Here is a 21,951-nt window from a genome sequence, read left to right as displayed (position 1 = left end):
CCCAATGCTGTGTGTCTGGCAAAAAGGCACTATCCAAATTTCTAATACCCCAGGGAAAACGGTGTGCGACTTTCCACGTCAGAGCTTAGGAAGCACGGAACTTTGAATTCTGTTAAGAAACATGACAAATGATCCTCACTAACTTAATGGATGCTATCCTTATGCCCCATCATCTTGTTATTCTTAGGAAGGCTTACTCATAAAATTAAAAATATTTCTCTGGCTGATGAAGTATTACTGAATTCTGTGATCATTCAAATTAACTCAATGATCAATTTAAAGCCCTTTAACCAGAGGCATATTTTCTCATTTTAATTCATGAAATGGTTGTCATTTAATATTATTTACATGATGATTACCCATAATGGATAAACAAAGTCCACACCTACGTGACAATCTGGTTTGCAGTTACGAACGAGGGCTGCGAACCTGGGCCGCCCAGCTTCCACCCCACTGTGCCTTTTACCAACCGCGAAACCTCACGGACACTGTACTCTCCTGGCTCGGTTTTCTCATGTGCAAAATGATGGTTGTGACAGTACTCAGCCCTCAGGCTGCTCTGAGGACTAAGCGACTTAATACATGTACGATGCTTTGAGCAACACTTAGCGCATAATAAGCGCTATGCAAACAGGTGCTGTTAATATCATCTTGTTAAAAATGCCAACAACGACAAAGTAAAACTATCCCATGCTTTACAAAGAACGTTCGTTTCATTGGAGAGATTACTTAAGTCCAAAAAGCTTCCATTTTTATAAAAATAAGAATCGCTTTCAAGTATACGATGCAACTACATTAAAATGTAAAATATAGCCTCACATACCTGTTTGGAACACAAGCTCTTTCCCTCCCACGCCCGCTGCCTCCAGGTTAATAAATGCACGAATCAAGCCGGCCCAGGGGTGCTGAGTTATGAAACCATGACTGGCCTGAATAAGAGGGAAATGAAACAAATAGAGGTTAAACATCCTTAAATTATCAAAGTCTTTGTTTTGCTTATTTTAAAGACAGAGAGTCTATGTTGATAAGGGGAAGAATGGGAAAACTCTCATTTTTTTCAAAGGCAGTATCTCAAGACACGTATCTGTTTCTCCACGCATAACGGCCGCGTGCAGTCCACTGAGTGGAAAGTCACCGTCACAGAAGGCAGTCTGACCTCCACGAGCGGTGCTGAACAACACCCTCAGTAAGTGCGAGGCTGGGCCAGCGAACAGAGGAGAAAGGACAAGCCTCGTGCTCGGGTATTCATGCTGCGCGCCTGCCTCAAAACATCTCTGAAACTCCAGTGTCCCAGAAAACCTGAGGTGGTTAATCATGCCCTCACAAAGCCCTTTTATGAATCAAACACTGACAAGATGATCTGTTGTGAGTTCTCAAATACTGCACGTGGGTCCACAGTGGCTGTGGGGTTTCTGAAGTATTGCCGGGTACAATGTTATCGTTGTAGGATACTACACAAATGAATAATTGAAATGCGTGTTAGTTATTACTACTATTCTTGTTATTATTACTCAAGTAATAGTATTTCAAAGAGTAAAATCTCACCTGTAGGACATTTTCCTCAGCACCATTAAAGAGAAATATGACAGCATGATGTAAGGTGTCTGAAGATGCTGACAAGACGCGAAGGACTTCCAGCATCACTGAACAGCTAACTGCATCATCGCTGGCACCTTTAAATCAGAAAGAGATTGCTCCTCAGATTTTAAAACTTTTACAGGATGAAGGGGCGGGCCTGGGGGCCTCGGTCAGTTAAGCATCTGCCTTCAGCTCAAGTCATGATCCCAGGGTCCTGGGATGGAGCCCCACGGTGAGCTCCACACTCAGCGAGGAGTCTGCTCCTCCCCGCTGCTGGTATTCACTCTCTCTCTCTCTCTCATAAGTAAATAAAATCTTTGAAATTAAAAAAAAACCTTTTTAAGATTTTATTTATTTGACAGAGAGACAGAGCGAGAGAAGGAACACAAGCAGGGGCAGACGGAGAGGGAGAAGCAGGCCTCCCGCCGAGCAGGGAGCCCAATGTGGGGCTCGATCCCAGGACCCGGGGATCATGACCTGAGCCAAAGGCAGGTGCTTAACGACTGAGCCACCCAGGCGCCCCAAAAAAACCCTTTTACAGGATGAACCGTCATGGCTAGGAACGGGGTTTTCTCATCAAGAAAGCACCACAGTGTGGCTCAGTTGGTTAAGTGTCCAACTCTCGATCTCGGCTCAGGTCTTGATCTCGGGGTCAGGAGTTCTAGCCCCACGCAGAGTTCCATGTTGGGCGTGGAGCCTACTTTTAAAAAAAGCACCACCGTGGCGGCAAGACCAGAGGCATAGCTCTGTCTGCCACCATTGGTTGACAACGGCAGCCACCGGCCCTCCCTCACTCCATGAGGGCTGGGACCCTCGGTCTGGTTCACCTGTGGACTTGTGTGCAACCATGCCTAACGCTGAGCCGTCACTCAACTCACATCTGTTGAATCAGCAACCAGGTGGGACCTCAATTAATACTGAAAAGTGGCATTCTCATCACCCCAAGGCAATGTGCTCCGTTCTCTCCTCATGCCACGTCCGCAGTAATAGTCTCATGTCTGGTGTTCTGGCTTCCTCCATCATCTCCAGCTGCCACTGGGCCTTTCCTGCCACAATCATAAAGCTGCATATCCCTCCACATTAACGGGGTTGGCGGGGGGGGGGGGGCGTTGGGGTGGTGTCGCATTTTTTAAAGCTCATGTGATGAAAGGGATTATGTGATGAACAAATACAAAGAAGACATCCTATCTAATAAGACACAGGACGGAGACCCATGACCTAAACAGCATCCCTGCTCCCAGAAGCGAGAAAGCAGAGGCCCTCAGCAGACCTCTTCACTTCTTCTTGATTCAGAAACTTCACAGATTTATTAAAGGTGATTATAATGATGACTTTAATACCTTGATTTTTTTTAAGCACTATAAAAGGTAAAGGAACTAACTGGACATTGGATGGTATTAAGAAATAATTAATTTTTTTTAGTCAGGTAATTCATGGTATTTTGAGCATGTCCAAAAGGACTCCTTATCTTTCAGTGATACCGACTGAAATAGAGAGAAACCAGTACGGCTGAGATCTGCTTGAACATAACCAAGAGGTGCAGGAGTGGGGGGAAAGAAAGAAGATCGGGTCTCTGAAGTTGGGTGATGGGCACACTGAGGTCAAACAATTCTGTTTTTGTACAGTTTGAAATCTAACATACTAAAAAGTTTCAAGTGTAGGTAAACAAGACACAGCAATAACCCAGGCAAGAGCATTTCTGTGCTTACGCACCGCACCGGGAGGGAGAGTGCTGCAGAATTTAGCGTGGGTTTCAGGGCAAGAAAGACCTGGAAGTAAATTCTAGCTGTTACTTACCCTACAGTTTCCTGGTCTGGAGGGCAAGGCCAATGATAGTTATCTCACGGGTGTGTTATGAGGATTACAAGAAAATGTGCGTCCAGTGTTAAATTGCTCCTTCTCTTTACAAATTTAAGAAAGGCTCTGCAACCGCTAAAATGCTAGCTTGGGCACTGTTACATTCCAGACCCCCTTCCTACTCAAGAAGAAACTAATTAGCCATCCCTGTCTTGGTAGTGATCACTAAACTGTATTTTAATCAAAGTGAACAAAGTAATCATTAACTAATTATTATCAAGCAGAAAGTCTACCCAGTTATCAGTAAAAAGTAACACCTTCGGGCAACCAAAGGAAATGACTTTTTTTTTTTTTTAACTTTGAGACTCTGAGTTACTCTAACATAAACAGCAAACAATAAAATGTTTATTCAAAGTGAGAAAAAGGAAAACTGAAAGAAATATATCTAGGGTTGATTAAAAAATTAATGTCTACTTATCTTCCTTTATTTTAACGGTTCTGGCATCTGAGAACGTGACTAGAGAAGATTAAATACCTTTTTTTTTTTTTTGGAGAGAGAGAAAGGTGGGGAGCGACTGAGGAAGAGGAAGAGAGAGAATCCCAAGTAGGCTCCCCTCCCAGGGCTGAGCCCGACGTGGGGCCTGATCTCACGACCCTGAGGTCATGACCTGAGTTGAAATCAAGAGTCAGATGATTAACGGACTGAGCCACCCAGGGGCCCCAGATCAAATACCTTTCAGAAAGGGAAGTTAGAGGGCAGCATCTCTAAGGGTGGGGGGTATGCCAATATCGTTTTCCAGTCAGAATTAACCCTGAAATTGAAACCACCACTGAAATAACTCACTCTCTTCTACCAACACCCCGGACCCATGCAGCAAACCCAAGAAGACATTTAAGGCCTTTCTGTGGGTAACATTACTGCAAAGTGGTATATCAGTTCCTAAAGTTCCAGATACGCTGCTGAAAAGAAAAAAGAAAAAAAGCGTATCTCCGTGTTTCACTTAGTTCATCCACTAAAAGGATATACTGTGTTTTTCGGCTCTTTTTATTTATTTATTTTCAACTACTTGAACAATTTATAATTGACAGAAATTTCCTTGAAATTGTTGGCTAGGTATTCTTATAAAATTTTAATTAAAAACGGGTTCCAGTGACCCACAAATTCGCCATCGCTTCCTTCCTGGACTCCATGTATGCGATTTGTAATACCCAGCACTATGTTTCTGATACTTGCATACACACCTTTCTTTTATAATGCTCTTAAATAACCATGGTGTTAATCTGTCCCATCCAAGAATTTAAGCACTGTAATCGTGGGCCCAGGGAGACACTTAATTTACAGCTTCACTGAAATAGGCATAAAAGACTACTGGTTTCCCTAAGCACACACAAAGGTATTTCTGACTTAATAAAACAGATATTTGTACACGGATACTTGAAAAAGCATGCCACGTTCTAAATGTGATTGGCAAGCTTTCTGATTAAAGACATCCTAGTACGAATCATTTTATCAAGCAATTTTTTTTATCTTTTGTACAACTCTAGATGTTCATATGAGCCTGCTGTAAGTTCAAGCAATTCAGAAATATTACCATCAAATAACATGGCAAAAAAAAAAAAAAAATTTTCCATGCCATGAGAGTACTACTATCTCCATTTTACAGACCAGAAACTGAGCAAAGAAGAGATTAGGTAGAGTTTGCCAAAAAGAACGTTAACTACACGCTAATACTCTCCTTCCTTTCCAATGTAGCTCAAAGAACTGACGGGCTAGAAGCCCCAGCATCTGGTGCCACCTGTCTCTGATCAGCGGCGATCAGCTAAGTTTACTCCTGTGACAAAAGATAGGGTTGAACAGATGCCATTCTCAGCTCTTCTAGTCTAAGATGCTAGGATTCCACTATAAAAAGCTACTGTTTCCTATTCGTCCCTACTTAAAATCCAGCTACTGAACACATCTCCCTCGTGAATCTTATTTTTAAAAATGCAAGTCTAATTTAGGGAATTCTCACTCATTCTACAAGTATTTATCGTGTCAGGCACCGTCCTAAACATCAGGTATTCTATTTTGCTGAAGTATTTTCAGAGCAAGATTTATGTATTAGTGAGATATTCTCAGAGTATGGCATCCCCAGTGGACCGAACCCCTCCCTCTACAGGTCTGCAGACGCCCTGCTAGGAGAGCTGTCCTCCAAACCCTGCGTTCCCTGAAGGCAAAAACCGCTCCTCCATCCCAAATCCCCAGAGCCTCATACAACACCTAGCTGAGTACAGACTTCAAGGGGCGGAACCTGGTGATACCAACTGAAGCAGGACTCAGGCACACAGGGCTGGCAATGCTGACAGAGCAGCTGCGACCTACCAGAAACATTCCACGTCCTGCCCCTGGGCTACTGGCACGGCTATTCAAAAAATAGAGCAAGCAAGCACTTGAGCGAATGGTGAGGGTCTGGATCTTTATCTCGAACAACTGCCCAGGCAGCTTGGAGTTAATAAGCTTTCTGGGCTTACTGACGCGCAACTCTGACAGGACTAAAGACCAGGTCCGTACCTGGCGAGTTCGCCACGGAGTCAAAATGACAGTTCGCCAGGACCGCGTGCTGGGCTCCGTCCCTGGGCTCCAGCTTCACCACGACGTTGGTGATGTTGTCATAGTAGCTTGTAAACCCCCCCAGGAAGTCAATGCTGAAGGAGCCTGTGGGTCGCTGCACATCTACTGAAATCCTGTGAAGGCTGTTCCTCTGATCTTCAATCAGTTTAATCTGTTCCAAAAGGTAATGGACCGTCACGATTTCATTTTCTGGACTTCCTGTGGTCCTGGGGCCAATGGATGTTATGTGTTCAAGATAATCCCTGGAAGCAACCAAAAGTTTGACGGTGACAAGGAGAGCTAGGCTGAGAACTGGCATTGACACAGGGCAAATTTTTCCCGTATGTCCTCCCGGCCCCACTGCGCAAACAGGTTCTTTGACTTAACAAAAAAAAGGGGGGGGGCTGACTTTTATTATTTCAGGTACCCTGTGAAAATCACTTGTAAGGTTCCAGCACTGAATTTTGCCTCCTGGGAGTTCTCTCACTTCAGAGTTTTCTCCACCCACCCCACTCCCAAATTCTCCCTATCCCCCTATCAAATCAACACAAAGACCAGGGATTCCATTCTAAACATGCAGCTGCTTGAAGGCTGGACAGAAAGGATCCAGCTTCACTGTGCCACACTCTGGAGGGTTACTGGTTCTAAGTAGCAGAAGCCGATGAGCAGAGGTAATCAAGGCAAGAGGCTGAATAAGAAAGGAAAACTCTGGATCGCTGAGAATGGACTCAGCCCTCTCAATGCACCCTAGGCCTAATAACTTCACTTCAGGCCAAAGCCAACCCTACCCGTAAAACAAACAACAACAAAAAACGTGTTGTGTTTTCACTGCATTCCAAGCAGGCAAAAAGGGAGTGGGGGAGGAGTGTTCCAGAAAGTCCTTAAGAAAATAAGCTTCCAGCACTTTGTAGTCAAAAGTTTTTTAAAACACAGGGGCTGTAGAAAACTCTGCTAGCTTACGACTTTAGGAGCTTTGATATACTTAGCGATACGACACCTTTGACTTTAATTACCTTCCCTAGCATGCTCCCAGGTCTCTCTTCTTCTTTAATAAAGCAAAACAAAAAAAGAAACAACCCATCTCACACACCGGGGGCCCAAGGACAAGCTCCAGGAATCTCAGAACCTCTGAAAGGTAAGATTTTGAACGTGCAGTCTTTCAGAAAAAGCCTCCATAGCTTACAGGTGTGAGGGCTACGACCCGCAGGAAGTTGAGTACTGCACTGTCCCCCAAACCGAATTTATAAAACGGCCTGGGTACACAGATGTCGCTCCCCATTTCATTTCGAAAGCAGGAAGGCTAGTAAAAAGTGGAAGTTGCTCCAGAATCTGGGAGACGACCGCCAACCCTCCAAGAGCAAGCGGGGCAGAACGGAGGCGGCCAGGCAAGCGCAGCCCCCGCCCCCGCCCCGCCCCGCCCCGGGCCCCCGCGCCCCAGCCCCCAGCCGTGCCCCCGGCTTCGCAGCGGGGCAAGGCAAGCTCCGCGATCCGTAAACGGGGACTCCAGGGCAGAGACGCGCGGGGCCGCCCCGCCCCATGTGCGGCGGCGCCGGCGAGCCCGGGCGATCTCGGGGGGGTGGGGGGGGGGCGGGCGCACGCAGGTGCCGCAGCCCCGGACCCCGGCCGCAGACGGACGCGCGGGCCGGTCGGGAGCGGCGGTTACCTGGCTCGGCGGGCGTCGAACTCCCCGTGGCGGCCCGTGGCCCCGCGCAGCACGAGCTGCCGCAGCGAGAGCTGCACGAGCGCCCGCAGCGCGAGCAGGTAGAGCGCCAGCCCCAGCGCGGCGCGCGCCTCGGACAGCCCGGTCCCCGCGCCCCGGCTCGCGCCGCCGCCCCCCGCGCTCCGCTTCCGCGTCCTCGCGCCGCCGCCGCACGCGTCCTCCGGGGGCTCCTGCGCCGGGGCCTCCCTCCCCGGCTGCGGCGCGGCCGCCGGGCCATCCCGGCGCTCTCCTCCGACGCGGTGCCGCCTCACGGCCGCCGACGCCGAAGCCCACTCCATGGCCACGAGCCTCGGCCGCCAGCCCAACCGCTCCGGCCCGCGCCGGCCCTGGGAGCGGCCGCGGCCGCCGCAGCGCCTCCTAGTGAGCGGACGGAACCTGCAGAGGGCCAAACTTCCTCTGATTGGCCGGTCCCGCCGCGACCCAGCCTCCCGGGGCCGAGCGCCGGCGGGCACCGCGGCGGGGCCGGCCCAGGGGTGGGCGTGACGGGTGTGCCTGCTGCTGCGGGGCTGCCCTGCCCGGTGTGGGGCCGATCTCCAAACGGGAGGGGACCCAGAAACCTGGAAACGTGAGAAAAGTGAGAGGTCGCTTTTTTAAAAGAATACCCGTGGTGCATCGGGCAGATGGTGAGCACGATGGCCCCGCTCTCCTAAGGGGCGACAGAACAGGAAAGTAGGCTCCTGCTCTTAAAATTAGAACTGGGACTGCGCAAAGGAGGCCCAGCCTAACATTCCCACACACGCAATCCAAACAGGGATCTGCATAACCATGTGAGGCAACCAGCGCTCTTCATCGTCTCCGTCTGACAGATGAAGAACAACAGCCCTTGTTTACCGAGTATGGGCCGTGAGCCAGGCCCCGTGCTCAAGGCTTTAATGCTTTATCTCATTTGATTCTCACAAGAACTCGGAAAAGGAAATATTTTTATTCCTACTGGCTAGCTGAGAAACTTAACCGGTAACAGATGAAGAACTTAAATCCAGTTCAGTGGGACCCCCAAAACAGCATTCTGGTCCACTGCTGAGTCTGGGCACTCTGGAAAGTTCGGGGAAGCTGTCCCTGGAGGCGTAGCATTGGTTTTACTGCAGATGCTAGGGATCATCTAGGTTCCCCGCTGCCTGCTGATGCCCTGAGCCTCCCTGCCTCCAGGCTCTGGGTCCCCGGCGTGCAGGTGCTGCAGTTCCAAGACCATGAACCTAGAGGCCGGCTGGGGAGATACGCCAGCCCCCCCCCCCCCGCCCCCCGGGGCTGCTCCTGGCCCAGGCTCAGGCCCACCCGAGACCAGGGCGCTCCTTATTCCCAGCTCTCCGACACTCAGTCGTTTTTCACTGTCCCTCCTGCTAGCCATCGTTCCTTCTGCAACAGGATCCTCTCACGTGCTGTTCAAGTTGCCAGGAGGGTCCTCCTCCCCCTCCCCCACCCCCTCTCATTGCCCAGTTACCCTCTATTTGTCCTCCAGATCTCAGCTCCAGTGGCACTTCCTCAAGCAGAAATCTCCTAATCTAAGGAAGCCAGTTTGCACTATTTGTAGGATTTCATAGCACCATGCGCACACGTTATTATTTAATATCTTTCTCATGAGACTAAACTCCATGAAAGCGGGAATTGTGTCTGGCTTCGCTTGCTATTTTATGCCCTCCTCTTAACACAAACCATGAAACGTAATAAGTAGTCCATAAATATTTCTTGAGTCGTAAAAATGAAATTTGTGGCAGCATCATTTTAACAAAGATCCTTTTTTAGCCTACGAGGTCCGTGAGACCAAAGACAGCGTCTCCCTTGTTTATTCATCACTGTGTCCCCAGTGCTCATCTCTGTGCCTAGCCCATGGTTGGCACTCAATACATATTTATTGAATGAGCAAATGAATATATATTGTCTAAGAACCAGCTTTCTTGCTATTCTCTTTCCAAAAACTCTACCATCTTTGGAAGATGAGACCTCAGAAACAACTATGTCCACTATAGTGTAATGAGATGTGGAGCACACTCATTCTTAGGGGAAGGGCATGCATGTTCCATGGTCTTTTAAGCTTTATTTTATGCTGTCACTTTCTGGGCTGGGTGGGTATCAGAAAACCTAGGGGTTAGGTTGTACCCCTCAGGAGCTGTGCTCGTGGTTAAATCATCTGAGCGCTCTTTTTCCGAATGGATAATGTATGTTAAGCATCTCTGATGATATTCCGTGGAAGGCAGTGCACCAGAGCAGAAAAGAGCCTGGCTGTTGGGAGTCAGATCTGAGATCCTGAATTGCGTCCCTTTGATAAATATGTCATCATGCAAGTTACAGTCTCAGGATCCTTATCTGTGATAATGGAGATAATGTCTGCCTTAAAGGGCTTTAGTGAGGATTAATCAGCTAATACTTATTCAAGATCCTCACGCATAAGTCTCATTAAGTAATGTTTTCTGGAATGTTCACTCTTATACAGTCTTGCAGATTGGAATAAAGGCCATTTTCCCATTGTGAGCATCATAGGGCCCTAGATAACGTACATTATTAGAGCTGCGTGCTTGGATGACAGCTTTTCTCTGGACTTGTGTCAACTATGGTATTCACATTTGAACATTTTCAAGCTACCAACCATTGGACATCTACTCTGTCAGATACCGACCAAGGTGAGGAAACGTAGAGAAGAACAATGTTTCTGCCTTTACAGAGCATACATTCTAGTTGGGAGAGGCAATAAACAAGAGGGTGTGTATTTATGGGTATATAAATGTCACATAAGGTGCTATAAAGAAAAATAAAGCAGAGAATTGAGAGTGACCCAGGCTGTTTTTTTTGTTTGTTTGTTTTGTTTTTTTTAAAGTTGGGTGACCAAGGAAGATCTGAGATGACATGTAACCTGAATGAAGCGAGGAACGGGGCCATAAGAGCCTGAGGAGAGAATGTTCCAGGCAGAGGGAAATGAATCGGGGGGTGTTCAGAAGCAATGTTCAGGAGGGCATCTGGCTCAAAGCAGACTGAGCAAGAGGGGCGGTGATGGAGGGGAGGTTGGAGAAGCAGGCAGGGGCGAGCGCGGGGAGGGCCTCCTGGGTCACAGCAAGGACTCTGGGGTGGTTTTGAGCCGTGAAGCGGCCGTGCCCTAAGCTCTGTGTTGTAATATTGCTCAAAGTCTCAGTGCCAGGCAGAGCAACACCCTGACCACGCCTATATCACGGAGGCTAACAGGAGACTTGGCTAATGTCTGGCCTTTGAAGTGTTTGAAGCCACTGATCTGTATTTTTGTTTGTGTGGGTGGTAGGCCACAGTGCACGCAACACATACTCTAGTTCCCACGGATCAAATTGTTGATGGGGGTGGAACGAGATGGGAAAGGCTCCGGAGGCTCTGTCTGCTGACCTACGGATGACAGGTTGACCCACTTCATCCTGCTTGGGAGACAAATGACAGTGAGAGTGACCAGCCTACAGGCACCAAGATGTCCCAAGTCCCTTGTTTTGCCACCTCTTGGCATTTTCTAGTAAGCCGGCTGAGTGAAAGGGCATGTGGGCTGTCAGGATTCGGGGGAAATGCCAGTCCCTATCGTCCACTGAGGTCACCCTGTAGCCCATGTGCCTCCTTCTTTGTAAGAGGTGTTACTGGGGCAACCGGTGAAAGTTTGCCAGGACTGAAGCCCACAGAGGAGGCCTTTGACCTCATGTTACAGTGACAGTAAAATCAGGGGAAAGCCCGAGCCGAGAGGTGAGAAGAGAATCCAAACCAGCTGCAGAAGACAAATGGGCTGAGAAAATTGGCTCTTTTGGGGACAAAAAAAAAAAAAAAATCAAACTGGAATCTCACACCATATTACATACCCAAAAAGAAAAATAAAGTAAAATTCAGAATCAAACAAATGTTTTAACTGATAAGAAATAAAGTAGGGGGCGCCTGAGTGGCTCAGCTGGTTCAGCGTCTGACTCTTGGTTTCTGCTCAGGTCCTGGGATCATGCCCCATGTCAGGCTCCCCACTCAGCACAGAGTCTGCTTGGGATTCTCTCTCTCTCTCTGCCCCTCGGCCCTCAAATAAATCAACCTTTAAAAAAAAAAGAGAGAGAGAAGGTAAACATGATTAAAGAATTAAGACTCCAAATGGACAAGGACTCTTCAACCAAAAAAAAAAAAAAAAAAAAAGAAGCACTCATAGAGGGAAAAATCCCATTTAACTACACAAAACTGAAAACTTCGTATCAAAAACAATCACTGGGCACCTGGGTGCTTCTGCCTTCGGCTCAGGTCATGATCCCGGGGTCCTGGGATCGAGTCCAGCATCGGGCTTCCTGCTCGGCAGGGAGTCTGCTTCTCCCTCTCCCTCTGCCCTTACTCCCTGCTCGTGCTCTCTCCCTCTCTCTCAAATAAATAAATTCTTTAAAAAAATCACCAAAAACATAAAAAGTCAAATGATAAACCTGAAACATTATTTTCAACAAATTCTAAAAACAAGGGACTAATATACTTCTACTCTCATTCTGCCTTGATAACATATAAATATAAAATTAAATCTATTTAATATAATTTATAATTTAATAGATCTATTTAGTCATATATATTAAAATCAATAAGAAAAACACCAATGCCTCAATAGAAAAATATATAAACCATTCATCCTTTGTATCAAAAAAACATATAAAAATGGGAACCATTTTCAACTCACCATGTTGAAAAGTTTTTTGTTTTGGTTTTAATTAAAATACGCACTGCTCACAGAAGATTAATTGATAAGCACTTGCATATGATGCAGGTGGGACATACCAGAATGCCCTTCCAGAAAGCAACTTGGCATGACGTGCCAAGAGTCTTAAAAGAACTCACTACTTTTGATGCAGTATTTGCAGACGTTGGAATCTACTAAAGATGTAATTTTCAAAAATTGCAAAAGGACGCCCATCTATAAAAATCAAATTTATGGAAAATACTTGAGCATAAAAAAAAATAAAGGAAACATCCAGTAAACTACAGTGCATCCAGTGTGGGGGACATCACGTAGCATTAAAGGCAACATCACCAAAGTCTATTCAACAATGTGGGAGAAGTTCTCGTACTATTAAGAGAAAAATATATAAAGAGAAAAAAAAATAAAGATACAAAATGAATAAAGAATATATTGAATGGGTATTAAATGTGTGGAAGGAGACACACCAAAGCAACAACACCAGTCACCCATGAGTGGTATTTTTCTTTTGTATCCATTTGTGTCTCTGTCCCCTTGTCTAGCCTGGGCTGGGTGTTCCTGTAAGAGCCTCAGACAGGGAGCTCGGGGCCCTCAGCCCTGAGCCTGGAAAGACACCTGGAATTTGCCGCATTATCACCCTTTGGAAAGTAGTTAATAAATTGATTCCAGCATGGTCACAATCCAACAGGAACTCAATGTCAAAACCCCATCTCTGGCCCATGCTCCTCAAGCACACTTCTAGGCTAAAAAGTTTAAGGTAAAGATCCGGAAATTAATGAGTTGCTAACCCAATAAAACCATTTTTGAGGGAATCTTTCACTTACCGTATCATTCTTTACATTTAGCCTGTGACACACCGGAGGAGAATGGTTGGGTGTGCATTTCAGTGGCTTTGGATTTTGAATTTTCTTCTCCCTCCTTCATAGCACATTCCTAGTATTATTGGAAGAGAAGCCAGGAATCTTCGAGGCTCCTGGGATTTAACTGAGGAGCACATACCCAGGGCTTTGTCTTCATTTACCCCTGGGCTGCAGGGCAGGTGAGAGCCGGGACAGAGGGGTGTGACTCAGCAGTTTTGGGGGGGAAGCTGACTCCACGCTGAAGCTGGTTGTTTTGGGACTACTAAAAAATTAAGGAGCGCATGCGCTGCCGGGGCTCGGCCCCTCTAGGACTGCAAACCCAGAGCCCCCATCCCCTACAGAGACCCTTCCTGAGTAGGTTGTCTCCTCCTGCAGTCCCCTGAGACCCTTTGCAGGTTCTGTCCTGGACTGGTTTCACTTGGGCTGCGAGCCCGTGACCTTCATCGGGTGCTTACTGGCCGAAAATAGCCTCCACAACCTGCTGCTTTTCCAACATGCCCAAAGGAGAAAAGGGACAATGAAGAATCTTGGATGAGGGTGACAGATACCTCTCAAAGTGTGGTCTGGGGACCACGTAACGTAAGAATTGCCTGGGGACCAGCAAATACATCATCTTCCCGTGTCCTACCCACCTACTGCATCAAACCCCTTCCCTATGGGCTGCCCTTCCACCTGCCATGTCGCCTCCAGTGAATTAGTTAACCTTGCTGTGCCTCAGCTTCCCTATCTGAGAAGGAGGGCAAAGAGGGCTGTTCTGAGATCCTAGAGCAGGAGACCCAGTAAGAGCTCCAGATGTGACTACGGCTGCTCCCATTCTGTGGGTCGGACCTTAGTGGCAGGACGTGGGGGAGTGGGGGAGATAACACCTCTGCATCTTTGGCTCAGGTTCCACACCCTCCGAGCACTCCTCTGCAGGTGCCTGAAAGGCAATTGGTGACTTCTTCGCCAAACTCTCTTACAGCAACGTAAAGTTGTGAAAGGCCATTTGTGACACAAGCCCGAGGGAAACTTGACTTCTATCTTCACTTAAAGGGCAACAGTTCCCTAAGTGTTTGCTATCGCTCTGTTCTCTCTCCACCCCTGGAAATGTGCACATTCACGCCCCTGCCTTCTGGTGCATCCCTACCTTCTCTGCTGAGAACACCTGCTTTCCTCTCACATCTCAAGTCTCGGTCACCCTTGGGATGCAAGTAATCAATGAGCAAAAAACCAGAAGGATCAAGAACAGGTACTCTATTTTTTTGTTTGTTTGTTTGTTTGTTTTAAGTAATGGGAACGTATTCACAGTAATCCGCCACAGAAAAAATTGGAATGAAGAGCTGATACAGGGTACACTGGGGATACACATCAAACACAGTCTGCTGAGTGAAAGGAGCCAGTCCCAAAAGGCCACACACTGATTCCACGCACATAAAATACCCACAACGGGGAAATCCACACAGACAGAAGGAAGACTGGTGACCACCAGAGACAGGGAGGAGGGGAGAATGGGATCAATCGCTTCACCCACCAGTAGGGGGTTTCCTTTTGGGCTGATGAAGATGTTTTGGAGCCAGATGGAGCTGGTGGCTTGCACAATATTGTGAATGGGTTCAATGCCCCCAAGCCGCCCACTTCTAAAATGGTTAATCGTATATGTGAATGTCACCTCAAGAACAGTACTTGAAAATGTGATTTGCTATAAATTATTCACAGAGGACTACAGTAAGTAGAATTTAAAGAGAATTCTCTGCACCACAGGCAGATGCCCGCCCAGGTTCAGAGTGACGGTGAAGTGATTGGTTACCCCACCGCTGTTGTTATAAAATGTGACAAAATAAAGGTTGCAGTAGCCTCTTCCAAGCGACTCAAATTAGGATTTCTACTCTTAGTTTTTTAAAAGAAAATCAACGGACAGATCTTTGTCAGAGATTCTGATTCTTTACAGAAGGCAAAGGAAAGAGCTTCATTTATAGCCTCAGGTTTTTAAAACCACATCCTTCCAGATTCTTCCATGGTTCTAATTTTTGTTGCCATAAGGAGGCACCCAAATATCCCAGCGGGAGGTAAGGCAGCTCTTTAAGGGAGCCCTGCAAGGCTGGGAGCCCAATGGGAGAGATTAGGAGATTAAAACCCAAGGGACAAATAGACCTTGGTTATTCAAACGTGCTATTGTGTCAGCCAGGTGGTTGTGATTTATTGGGGGTGATGGAGCACTGACAAACCATTTCCTAATATGGGCAGATAAAGTAAAAACAGAACAGATCAGATCAGGGCTGTTGGGAATGGTAGGGACTGTGGTGAACTGCAACCCCGAGCCCCACCTAAAATCAGTCACAGCAACCACTGTGGTGTGGAGTTTGGGGCTCAGAGGAGCCAGATCTTCTAATTTTTCAAGAAATGGCAGCAGTTCAGATATTTATGTGATACCTTCTGCTCTGTTAATTTTGGAAAGTAATTTGAAAAGAGAAGACCAATGCGTGTGCCAAGCCAAACAGGTGCGTGCCCTGGACCCCACCCACAGGCTGTCCGTTGGGAACCTCTGAAGCCTGGCCTCTAAGCCTTCAAGGACATCCTTGCTAAAGATAAAATACTTCCCCGAGTGAGAATCAGGTTATGCACAGGGTTCTTATCTCTTGAGTTAGGGGACAGTTTAAAGCGCTAGAGGGGATCAGGTGTAGCTAGCCAGCCCTTCTCTCCCTCATAGGTGGAAGATGAGCCTTGGCAGATGCCTTTCTCCCTCCAGCCCCCAACCCCTCATTTCTAGCCACTGCTCTGTTCTGCAGGGAACAGGGAGTGAGGAGGAGAACGCTTTCTGAAGTTCTTGCAGCTGTAGAGCTGAAGGTTCTGAACTACATTCTTCCCTCTCACCCCCGCCCCGTAACAGGTACAGAACTCAGCATGCACACTGGAGTGTGACATGGAAGGCATAGTTACAGCCCTGGCCCTCCCTCCGAAGCTCCGGACCATGCCTGGGGCCACACAGCTGTATTTACTCTTCCCGTGTGTCCTGTGGGGAGGAAGGAAGAGCAAGGAGTGAGTGGGCCTACAGCAAAGCCCACAGCAGTGGAAAACACCAGCATGCCTGCACTGTGGCCACCATCCATGGCATGGACTCTTAACTTGAAGTGCAACCGTCTGCAGATTGTGACGATGTTCCCAGGAGTTGAGACTCAGTCAAATCTACAAATTGGTACTGATGTTAAGGAAAACACTTTCTTCTTAAAATTAGACACTGGCCCGGAAAACACAAAACACTAGCATTCCAAATCCTGAGACTTCCTTCCTGCAGTATTCTAGCTCTTTCCGCCCAAGCTCCGACACAGTGACCCAGCAGGGGAGATTAAATTCAATTTTTGCGACGGCTAAAGAGAAACCTCTATGGTCCACCTTGCCAAGATCTGACAAGGAGCATGTGGGTCAGACTAAAAGGCACTCTTCTAGAAGAAAACCTAGGCATGCACCCTCCTCACCCCCAATTTGTTTATACATGGGCAGATTTTTCAAGCTTTATCAGCCTCACAGGAAACCATAAATAGATTTCCAGTCGACATTCATGCTTTCTGGTTATGTGAACTCGAGTTCCTCCTTCCAGAGACACCATCCTGGCTATAGAGATAGAAATCAACAAATATCACATTCTTTCCAACTGGTTTACCATAAATTGTGGCTGGTTTGAGCGTGTTGGCCTTCTGGTTTACTCCAAAGAGCAAGATGTACTCCCACCTCCCTGGTGCCTTAGCTGGGTTTCCTGCTATAACAGGAACAGGAGAAAAGCCTCATCCCCCCTCCACGGTGTCCCTCCCCTCCCTAGGAACAGCGCCGGACCTTTGAAACCTAAAACTTGACTTTGCTGAGCCTAAAACCTGAACCGTGTTGTTTTACTTGTTTCTGTTTTCACTGTTTTCATCAGGCAGCCTTCAAGTATTCTTTTGTGTCAGCCTTTTTTTTTTTTTTTTAATCATTGTTTATTTTTAAACTTATAATGCTCCTGGATCGGTGACCCTGAGATGATTTGACAAATATTTGTGCTCTTGAAAAAAAGAAGTTTCTTAAAGTTTTAGGGAGTGGGGAAGAAAGACAGGAAGCATGAGAGTGAAAGAATACTTTGTCCGAGTTATTTATCTTCTTTCTTTTCATCTCACAAAACTAAATCCCAGTTGATGAGTTGGGCTCTTCTGTCCTGGGGGTTAATGACACCTCTCTTCATCTGTCACCCCCTCCCTTTGCTGCCAGGTGTCTTTTGTTATTTCTGCCGAAGAAAAAAAGTCAGATTGGTTCTCTTTGATTATACCAAAAGGATTTGACTCTCTTGGCCCCGCTTGGAGCAAGGGGGTCTGCTCTTGCCTTCCCAGAGAGCTCACCTTGGCCAAGGGTTCTTTGGGCCCTTTGGTAAGGAAACTTCCTGGAGTGAACTCCCTGCCAGAGTGAGCCAGGACCCCAAGGTCAAGGCCTTAAGGGAAAATGAGGGGGAGTGAGCTGGCCTGAGGAGTTCTTCTGAGGCCTTAAGTTACTGACTGTGTGCGCGGAAGTTCCAGGAGAAAGGATATTAGTGAAACTCTGTTGCTCGGACCCTCCCAGCGTTTGGGACAAGGAGAAGGGAAGAGGAAAAAGCCACTGCAGAGTATCAGGCGGGCCTGGCTGGTCCGATGCAGCAGAGCAGGGCTCCTTGAACCTGACTGTGTACAAGAACTACTCAGTATCTGAGTCTGGAGATGCGGGTGGGAGAGACTCTGCCTTTGCAGCAGGCTTCCTGATAAGGCTGGTGCTGCTCCTTTACCAACAGGATAACCACACTTTGCAAAGCAAGAAGGTAGAGAGTATCTTGGGAGCTAGGGATAGCCTAAAGGTGAGGCGAGGGGCAGGGCAGGAGAGAGCTGACAAAGTAGTCTGCATCCATTTCACCGCTGAGGCAACAGACATACAGCCTTAGAGACGGACAGCCGAGAGTAGAATGGGACCCCCAGTGGTGAACGGATCTGGGTTCAAGTCCCGGCTCCGCCACTAATGTGTTATGTGACCTTAAAGAAATTATTCCATCTGTCAGAACAGGGGTAATAAAATTTTCCTTGCCCACTTCCCAGGATTAAATGAGATCAATAGAAGGAAGCTCTTTATAGCCACCAGAGTGCTTTCAAATGCAATCTATGATTATGTGGATAACAAAGTGCCACCCACATATGAATAATGGCCACATCTAGGTATACCTCTCGGAGTTGTGAGTGTGGACAGCAGGGGCTTGCATCCACAGGGCCCATTTTCCTTCAGGTCTGCCAGCACGACGGTAGTCCTTTCCCCCTCCCGACCCAGTACACCCTCCGCTGCATCTCCCGGGCACCAGCATGCGGACACCGCCGGCGGCCTCTGGGACCCAGAGCAAGCAGGGGAGACGGGCAGGGAACTCTCGCAAACAGGATTTTCTGCTTCACTTGCGGTGACATCTAGGAAATACGGATTTCTTTCCCAATTCTTATCATTAAAAATTGCTCTCCAATTCACTACCTTAATTAGGACAATAACCTTCCTGAACAAAGTTTTTTGAAGATTAGGATTTTGCCACACCTGAGTCATCATCCTGAATGTCATCACCGATTATACAGTAATGCTAAGCTGTTGATGAACGCATGCAGGCCCCAGATGGCATTTTTATTTTTATTTACTTTTAATATATTTTTAAGAGAGAGAGAGAGAGAGAGAGGGCGTGAGCAGGAAGTGGGGCAGAGGGAGAGAGGGAGAATCCCAAGCGGACTCCCCACTGAGCGTGGAGCCCAATGCAAGGCTCAATCTCATGACCCTGAGATCATGACCTGAGCCAAAATCAAGAGTCAGACACTGAACCGACTGAGCCACCCAGGTGTCCTGAGATTTTTTTTTTTTAATTTGGGTTGTTTTAAGCCCCTATATTGTGATAATTCTTCACAGTAGCAATAGGAAATAATACACATACTGATGTGAATAGCAGCAGAAGGAAAAAAGTCTCAGTGCTTTTCTCCATGAGTCATATATACGTTGCTGCTAAATATTTCTGATTTCCCATGTAGATTTAGGAGATTGTAATTACTTTTTATTTTTTTAAAGATTATTTATTTACTTGAGATTGAGAGAGAGAGAGAGAGAGGGAGAGAGAGAGAGAGAGAGAGAATGCACACATATGAGCAGGGGCAGAGAGAGAGGGAGAAGCTGACTCCCCGATGAGCAGGGAGCCCTACCTAGGGCTCTGGGATCCTGACCTGAGCCGAAGGAGACACTTAACCGGCTGAGCCACCCAGGCGCCCCTATAATTACTTTTTAATGTTCAGAGCCTGAACGTTTAATCACTGAGCTGAATGATCTCTCCCCACCTCCACCCCTCTCTAAAATGCTCCTAGTTGTTTGAAGGTTGTTTGTAGCCAGAATTCTGGTTTAATAGAGATTGCTACATAAAGTTTATTCGTAATGGAAACTATTGATCAGGCTACTTGAATATCCCCCTTGTGAAAGAGTGGATGGTGCACACCGGTTATGGGAGAGTGTCTGTTGGAGCACATGTGAATGCCAGAAAGAGAAAGGGGACCCATGTGGCTTACGATGATCAGATGGCGCTTTTCTGAGCTAGCGGAGAAAACAGATGGAGATGACTTTCTGAGCTTCATTCTTGTGACCCGGTAGTCACAGCCTAGCAAGGACGACGGGATCCTCATGGTAATCCTCAAGCCCCTTCCGTTCACAGATGAGCAACTGGATCCCAGAGAGTACCAACCTGCCTGAGGCACACGTGAGTCCTGGGCTGGGACTGGAGCCCCGACATTGGCCCTGACCCTCCCCCTCCCCCCACCCCATGCCCTCAAGCTCGCATCTGGTGTGGGTTTGAGTTCACTAATTGGGAACTTCACCTAAGTAAATGGTTTGGTCACTGTTCACCAAGTGGTATTTGTAGACGCTCTCCCAGAGCACCCAGAGATGTCCACCCTGCAATAAATGTTCCTATTATCCTCGGCCAAGAGAACCCACGCTGTTAAAACACGTTTGCCTCAGAGCCACATGTGAAATGAAAATAAATCATCCTGTTGTGGCACATCTTGGGCACATTCGGTTTTTGCAGAAGTGCCTGGGCTTGCAGCGGCACATTTATCTATCTGCCCATTGGATCACACAGAAATCCACCCATAGTTTGACATAAGATAGAGGAAACTAGGCCAAAGGGCACTCTTCCACCCAGGCTCTCAGCTCACAAACACAGGCTTGAAAGCAATGATCCCAGATAGCCTGGTACTCACTGTAGCTGTGTGGATTTCAATCCACCCCCCTGTAGTATGTGCTTACCTGTGCGCGCACGCACACACACGCACACACAAACACACACACAAATTAAAATGCATACCTGCTGGCCACAGACCTACTTAATCCTTTCTAAGCTGCTTCCCAAATTGGAGCTCTAGAGGCTGGGGAGACAAAAATGACTAGACCCCAGTCTCTGGCTTGGTGGAGCTCCCACTCTAGTTGGGAGTCGGTTGGAAATCCTTACAACAACCTGAGATGGAGGAATAGCTGATTACTTCCATAACCGTTTTTATCAACAAGGAAGCCAAACCAGAGTGCTTAAGAAACAGGAAAGAAAAGTTTTTAAAAATTCCTGTTTGTAGTCAAACCTGTTAACACTTTCATTCACCTTTAGGTCGCACAGCCTGCTGTTGTTAGAGCAGAGTGGAGCCCGGCTCTTTCCCCCTTTAAACTTTGTGAACTAGGGTACATCTGGGGATGAGCTGCATCAGAACCACCTGGGGTTCTTGTTAAAAAAACAGAATTTCCTGGCCATCTAAGCGGACAGTGGGGGGATTAGGAGGAAAAGTATGGCAGGGAAATCTGAGTGTTTCAAAGCTCCTTGAGGGACTCTGCTATCACTTGGGTTTATAAACCTCTGAGTAGATCCAGCTCTCAGCAGGCCTGGACTCAGCTGAACATAAGAATTAGCCGGAGTATTTTAAGAAATAGATGAATTCCTGGGCCTGATCCCAGAGGTCCACCTTTGGTGAATCTGGCTGTTACCCAGGCAGTTCTGTTCTTGTGGAAAGTTGCCCAAAGGATTCGAATGTGCAGAACTGGAAATTCGTGGCCCTGTGAACAGGGGCAGCAAACACTACAACCCTAAAGCAGGGTACCCTCCAAGTAAATCAGCCCTATCCTTCTGGTTGTGTCCCACCTTGCTGGCTACCAGGGGAAAGTGCAGAGCTCACAGGGGATAGAGAAGAAATGAGGAGCAAGGTTGGGTGCCCTGAGGACCCCAGGGCTTTGGATCTGCAACCTCCTCCAGCAGGGAGGAAGGAACTGCCCAAATGCTGACACCCTCCCCTAGTGACTTACTGCCAAAGATCCTGCTGTGTGCTCTCTGTGAGGCCCCTCAAGAGACAGGTCTCTGCAGTGCTGATATCAAGGGAAGCCTCTGGAGTGTTTCCATTTTGTGGACACAGTGAATCTTATAATTTCTTTGTTCCCTTCATTGTTCCACTATGAACCTCAGAGCCAAGTCTGAGGCTCAACTTCAGCAACTAGACAGTACCTACGGCATGCAGTTGGTATCAGCTTCCCCCCGGGGGCCACATCTTCTATTCCTTCCATGGTTTTCCCCCACTTGGTTCTGTGTTGATCTATCTTTTGTTTCCCGCACATGTTCCCTTAATTTATTCTGACATGTAGATGGGTAAATGACACTAAAGAGTTACTGTCAACACATTTTTCTTTCTCTTGGGTCAGAGAGAGAAAAAGAAAAGAGCATGCGAGTAAGATTGGGAAAAGCCAG

The 21,951-nt window shown here is 47.4% G+C and overlaps 1 protein-coding gene across 1 annotated transcript in view; it reads right to left on the bottom strand.

Moving 5' to 3' along the window:
• Window positions 1–8,004, bottom strand: part of ERMP1 (endoplasmic reticulum metallopeptidase 1) — a 41,762-nt gene extending 33,758 nt beyond the window's left edge. The window contains exons 1-4 of the mRNA XM_028117350.2: window positions 7,629–8,004; window positions 5,927–6,228; window positions 1,546–1,673; window positions 824–929 (exon numbers count right to left, since the gene is read on the bottom strand). Of these exons, the coding sequence (XP_027973151.1) occupies window positions 824–929; window positions 1,546–1,673; window positions 5,927–6,228; window positions 7,629–7,963 (871 nt within the window). The 5' untranslated portion in view covers window positions 7,964–8,004. The remainder of the gene's footprint in view (window positions 1–823; window positions 930–1,545; window positions 1,674–5,926; window positions 6,229–7,628) is intronic.
• Window positions 8,005–21,951: the final 13,947 nt, after the last annotated feature.

The sequence above is a fragment of the Eumetopias jubatus genome, unplaced genomic scaffold (genome assembly GCF_037043125.1).
Source record: "Eumetopias jubatus isolate StellerSeaLion01/CBP00866 unplaced genomic scaffold, mEumJub1_p1.0 scaffold_15, whole genome shotgun sequence".
NCBI classification, from domain to species: Eukaryota; Metazoa; Chordata; class Mammalia; order Carnivora; family Otariidae; genus Eumetopias; species Eumetopias jubatus.
This window is presented reverse-complemented; position numbering and strand designations above follow the sequence as displayed.